This window comes from Anopheles darlingi, chromosome 3 (assembly GCF_943734745.1).
Source record: "Anopheles darlingi chromosome 3, idAnoDarlMG_H_01, whole genome shotgun sequence".
Classification (NCBI taxonomy): domain Eukaryota; kingdom Metazoa; phylum Arthropoda; class Insecta; order Diptera; family Culicidae; genus Anopheles; species Anopheles darlingi.
In genome coordinates, this window is record NC_064875.1 from 3055001 (window position 1) to 3060000 (window position 5000).

Consider the following 5000-nt stretch of genomic DNA (forward strand, 5'->3'; position numbering starts at 1 on the left):
AAATCAACCATCTCGCTCTGGCTGCTGCTGTCAGCTATTCGATTCGCCTTCTCGCTTCAGCAATGGCGGAGCAAATCGAGTTTTCAGGCAGATGTGAAAAAATTTCCACACCAATTTTCGCTTACCTAACGCCGCTCGGTCGGTGGTTCTGCTCGCTTTCTCGATGCTACCGGTGATGGTCTACCGTTTGCGCACCGTTTCCACTGCACGGGACACTGGAAAATTGTGGAAAATTGCAATTTTTCGTTCACACCATACCACGGACTTCACGACGACTTCGAAGAGAAAAAAGCAAGGAAGGAGAGGGGGCAGGGGAAGGCGGTGAAAAAAAAAACTCCCCGGCTACTGTCAAACAGAGCTGTCAGTTTTCAGACCTGTAGCGGTTCTTTTTTTCACAGGGACAAAAGCTGGTTTTCCCTCGGTGGAAGAAGTTTGCCAGAAGAAGTGAGTTTTTACCGGTTTTTAGGTTTCGTCTCGGATCACCCAAAACACGGGCCACTACCACCCTGGAATTTCGACAATCCGGACCGGACTGAACTCCTGGACAATCCCACACCGGTTCTGCACGATGGAAAACGACGTAAACACCGAGGAAGAGGAGAAGCTGGAGTAGGTCTCTCCCCCGGGAGTTCTGGTGGGCTACGGTTTATTAATCCTTCGTTTATCCCCTGACTTCTCTCGCTTCCCCTTGCGCGGTCACTCCGGAACAGAACCCACTCGGCACAGGAAACCCTGCGGGTGCTGGAGCTGCGCCTACCGGAGGTGTGGTGGCTCTGGAAGACCAACTTCGATCGTGCCACCTTCCACAAGCTGCTACGTGATCTGCCGTCCTGCATCGATCAGTTCATGGAGGAGATTATTACGGCCACGAAGGACTATGCGCATCGCCGGAGGGTAAACAAGCTGCAGACGGAGCTACGCCAGTTGTCTGGCCAGCTGGGAGGAATCAGCTACATTCTGGATCCGAACGCACTCGCGTCCCTGCCCGCCGACATCCAGCTAAAGATACTGGAAGAGAAGGTGGAGTCGCTGCGAAAGGAAGCCGACAAGCGTAAGGCCACCCTGGCCATGTACCAGTTCAAGCAGCGCGAAATCTGTCGTGGTAAGTAAAGAGAGCGGATTGGTAGGGCAACGTACCACGGGAAAACGGATTCAAACGAGGTGTTTCTGCTTTTGTTGCAGATCTGGGCCGCCCCGAAGTTAACCTGAACCCGAGCGGTAGCCCACTGCCGGACGATCGACATTTTATGGCAATCCAAACGTACATGGACCGCTTGGTACGCATGCTGACGGCCCGGCACAGCTACATCAACTTCATGTGGCTACACTGCAACACGCTGGCAATCGGGCTGAAGTGGCCACTGCACGATAAGCAGAAGGTACTGCAGAAGCAGCTGATCGCTCCGACGCAGGAAAACATGAACGAGCTGAAACGTCTGCAGGGCGTACTGGACGGGCTCTTTGAATCGGCGACGCGGCGCCGGAAACCACTAGAAGTGATGCGCGAAACGGGCAAAGCGATCTCACTGACACCGCCCGTGATGGAACGGTACCGGTTAGCGGTGGAGTGTACGGGAAGGAGTGGCCCTACGATTGGGCCTGTTGCAGCCGCTGCCGCTGTCAGCACCCCTACCGCCGTTACGACCACCACAACCACCACCGGGGTCGGTGCCGTCGCCGACACTCAACCACTGGTCGGTGGTTGGACGAGGCTCGAGCAATTATGGGACCGGTGCCTTATCTCACCGTACGAACGACGCCTGTTCCGGCAATCGGTCAAGAGTGTGTACCCCGAAATACTGCACCTGGCCCAGATGGACATGGAGCAGGTGCTGCTCAACTACTACACCGCGAACGCGAAACTGTTCGAGCTGTTCTTCATCTGGGCCGACATGTGGAATCTGCTGCTGAACATGCAGCGATTACGCGGTGGCAACATCACCTCCGCTAGTGGCACCAATACCACCAGCAGCAAGCGACCGCGACCGCGCGATTCGGCCCTTGCCGACCATCTGGCTGAGCTGAGCAAGGAAACGGATCTGATCGAGAATAAGATAAAAGCGATGTACGAAAGGTATGAGCAGCGTTTCCGCAGTCCGTTCGTCGTGAACGGTCTACCGATACACACGGTAATCGCAACGTGCAAGGAGAAGCGGCTTAAGTTCGAGTTGCCCCCGAACTGTTGGTTTGCGGCGGAAGAATGCGAGGCACCGGAATTTTACTACCATAATGGATCCGTAGAGATGGTTGTTGCTAGAAACGGAGAGAACGACGACGATGACGAAGTGGATGAGGACGAGGATGACGACCATGGAGAAGAGGAAGGTGAGGAGAACGAAGACGAGAACGATGACGCTGATGACGACGACGGCGACGACGGCGACAGAGAAGGTGAAGCCGTGGACGAGAACGTCGATGACGATGGCAATGTCGATGGGGAAGCAATCAATGAGGAGAAGAAGGAGGAGCTTGTTACACTAAAAACTACAATAGAACCATCAAAACCACCAGTGCCGCCACATCCGCCTTCTCCTTCAGCACCGGCCACTCTGACATCCGATACGTCGGAAATGGTCATTTAGGAGGGAGGGAGAAACCGCCGGAGTATCCGGAATGCCAGCTGCACCGAAGTGATTCCCCATGCGTGAGATTAGATATTCGAGAAAGCGCTCGAGGAGGCACTGACGCCATTCGCCAATTATGTACTGAAAGGTGCGCGCTTAATAATAAAAATAATAAAGCAAAGTCTCGCTCGCTCTGCGGCGCTATCCAACCAAATTACTTACGCATTCTTACTCATCCAGCGATGTGATCCATCTTGAAGATTCATCTAAGACGAGTGTACAATCAGCAAAACATGATATCTGCATGATAATCCCATATATTTATAGGTTCCATTGTTTCCACCGCAATTCGCTTTATCATTGTGTACACAGAATAGTGTGTTTGGTACCCCCAGCCCTCCTGCCAGGTGCCAATATACTTTCTCAACGACTTATCGTCTATCGAATCCTGCTTTTCTCACATTTCAGGGGCACACCTTCCATCCATCGCAACCCCGGGGTTCTCTGACTCTTTCTCTTTTTCCGTCTCGTGCGTCTTCTTCATTTAGATACCCTGCATTAGATAATCTCGCTGCCCTATTCTCTAGGGTTTGCTTCCAGTAGTTGCATAGATTATATACTCTATTCTCTAGTATTAACTCGTTTTGCTCCGTGCGCTAAGTGTACACGAGTGGAGTTCAATAACACCGGATACGGAGCTGCGGTGAATGCGAAAGAAAACCACCACAAAGTATTCACCGCGAAGGATCACACCTCTACAGCGCCCGGGCCACAGTTGTGTAACTCGCGAAATGGAACGATGCGCACGAACTGCTTTCGGCCGTTCAATCAATTTCTCCTTAAATACATGACAAGATAGTGAAGAAAGTGTAACTGAACGCTAATCGCTGCTCTATACCGTCAAATAACTGGCATAATAAAATAGAATCGCCATATCGTACCTTGCTGACAGTCCACCAACCAAACTAGGACAAGGATTCCAAAATAAAAATGAAAATTTATTCTTACGGTTCTCAGTTGAGCGCGTGAGTGAAAAGGCTTTGGTTGATTAGAATGATTTAAGTGTATGTTACATTAACAACACGCTTCGCTCGTAATACATTATTATTAACAAATAAAACGTAACCAACAACATGCTTACGGAGCAGGGGAATACGACTACGGTGGATGGAGAATCGAACTAAAATCGGCATTGCTCACGGTAAACTCACGGTAAGAATCTGAGCTTCCTCCGTCTCTGATGATGATGATTTGCTATGCATTGCCCTTGCTATCCTATAACTTCTGAACATTGCCCATATATTTAAATCATTCCTATCCAATAATATAAGAATCTAGAAAGAAAATAGTAGCAATGCATAAACTGGAGTGTGCGTTTGTGTAGTCGGGATGTCTGTTCTAACTAGTTTAATAGAACAATAAAGGAGAAATTAGCTGATTGACTGACCTGCAAGAGTGCGGTGCCCAGTCTCATGGGTCTATTCCGACTTGAGTTTGAGTTTTATCCTTTTGTATGTAATGTTTGATTTTTCCCTTCCACATTTCTAGTTTCTTCATTTTTAACTCGTGTAAATTTGTCCTATCTTCTAGTTTAAGAGATACTTTCGGCTTTTTTGTAGCTTTTTTGTTCATGTCTTTTGTTCGTGTGTTGCGACTTTTGTCCACCAAATTTAACCTAACGCATCATCCGAGAGCCATCTGGTACTTATTGCTGAGTGTTTTTTTTTGCCATTTTACAGCAACAATTCCGGAAACAAACTAACGCGTAGCACGGGGGCTACCGCGTAGAATAACTTTTTCGTTTTTCTACTTTCGGACCGTTTTTGGTCTACTTGTTCCTCAGTATTGGCTCAACCAACACGAGGGTACCCGATTAATGGTTATTGCTCTCAACAGGGGTGATACTTTTCTTTGGGAGTGTATCTGTGTATTAGAACTTTACAAATCGTTCGGTTTTGCTTTGTCACGTTTCAAAAATATACTCTGTAGAGGGAAAAGGTGAGGGAATGTGGTAATGTAGTGTAGTGGAACGTTGTATGGGCTATGAGTCTTTTCGAACCATATGCAATTGCTTCACGTAGATCAATACCAGCTGTGATCTTGATCACGCGTCCCGGAAGGTCCATTCTTGGGGTGAAGTCTTGTGTTTCAATCACTTCAAATAGAAAAAAGCGAACCAATTAAATCCTGAAGGTAGCTGCAGCCATGTTTGGGGTAAGGTTCTTATACATTATCTAAAAATAACCACTGATCGACAGCGTACACCAGCCTAATTGGCCATCGACTTACGCACATTTCAACAATGACAATAGAAAGGACATATTGGCTGCTGATTGGAACGTAGAGAAAATGTCACTAACGGAACAAGAGTAGAATGGAAAAATGCATATTAAATAGCATAATACTGTCGACGACGACGACGACGAAACTCGAATT

At 48.4% G+C, this 5000-nt stretch overlaps 3 protein-coding genes across 7 annotated transcripts in view; 1 reads left to right on the forward strand and 2 right to left on the reverse strand.

The window, feature by feature from the left end:
* Nucleotides 1-275, reverse strand: part of LOC125957464 (uncharacterized) — a 12588-nt gene extending 12313 nt beyond the window's left edge. For both annotated transcript variants that reach the window (XR_007469233.1, XM_049690177.1), the window contains exon 1: nt 126-275. The gene's annotated coding sequence lies outside the window, so the exon portion shown is untranslated. The remainder of the gene's footprint in view (nt 1-125) is intronic.
* A 133-nt stretch (nt 276-408) lies between these two features.
* On the forward strand, nt 409-2866 carry LOC125957473 (uncharacterized). Its single transcript, XM_049690210.1, has 3 exons — nt 409-609; nt 711-1102; nt 1183-2866. Exons 1-3 carry the CDS (start codon nt 569-571, stop codon nt 2580-2582), a joined length of 1833 nt encoding a protein of 610 aa, XP_049546167.1. The 5' UTR covers nt 409-568; the 3' UTR covers nt 2583-2866.
* The window catches only part of LOC125957466 (mitogen-activated protein kinase kinase kinase kinase 5), an 11313-nt gene continuing 9176 nt past the window's right edge, over nt 2864-5000 (reverse strand). For all 4 annotated transcript variants that reach the window (XM_049690186.1, XM_049690185.1, XM_049690187.1 and 1 more), the window contains one exon: nt 2864-5000. This exon is cut by the window's right edge and continues 390 nt beyond it. The gene's annotated coding sequence lies outside the window, so the exon portion shown is untranslated.

What these genes read in the sequence shown, in the direction of transcription:
- LOC125957473 (XM_049690210.1), top strand. Translation starts at nt 569, where the DNA reads ATGGAAAACGACGTAAACACCGAGGAAGAGGAGAAGCTGGA. An exon ending in GAGGAAGAGGAGAAGCTGGA is followed by an intron (nt 610 to 710) that starts GTAGGTCTCTCC and finishes ACTCCGGAACAG; the next exon opens with AACCCACTCGGCACAGGAAA. An exon ending in GCAGCGCGAAATCTGTCGTG is followed by an intron (nt 1,103 to 1,182) that starts GTAAGTAAAGAG and finishes CTTTTGTTGCAG; the next exon opens with ATCTGGGCCGCCCCGAAGTT.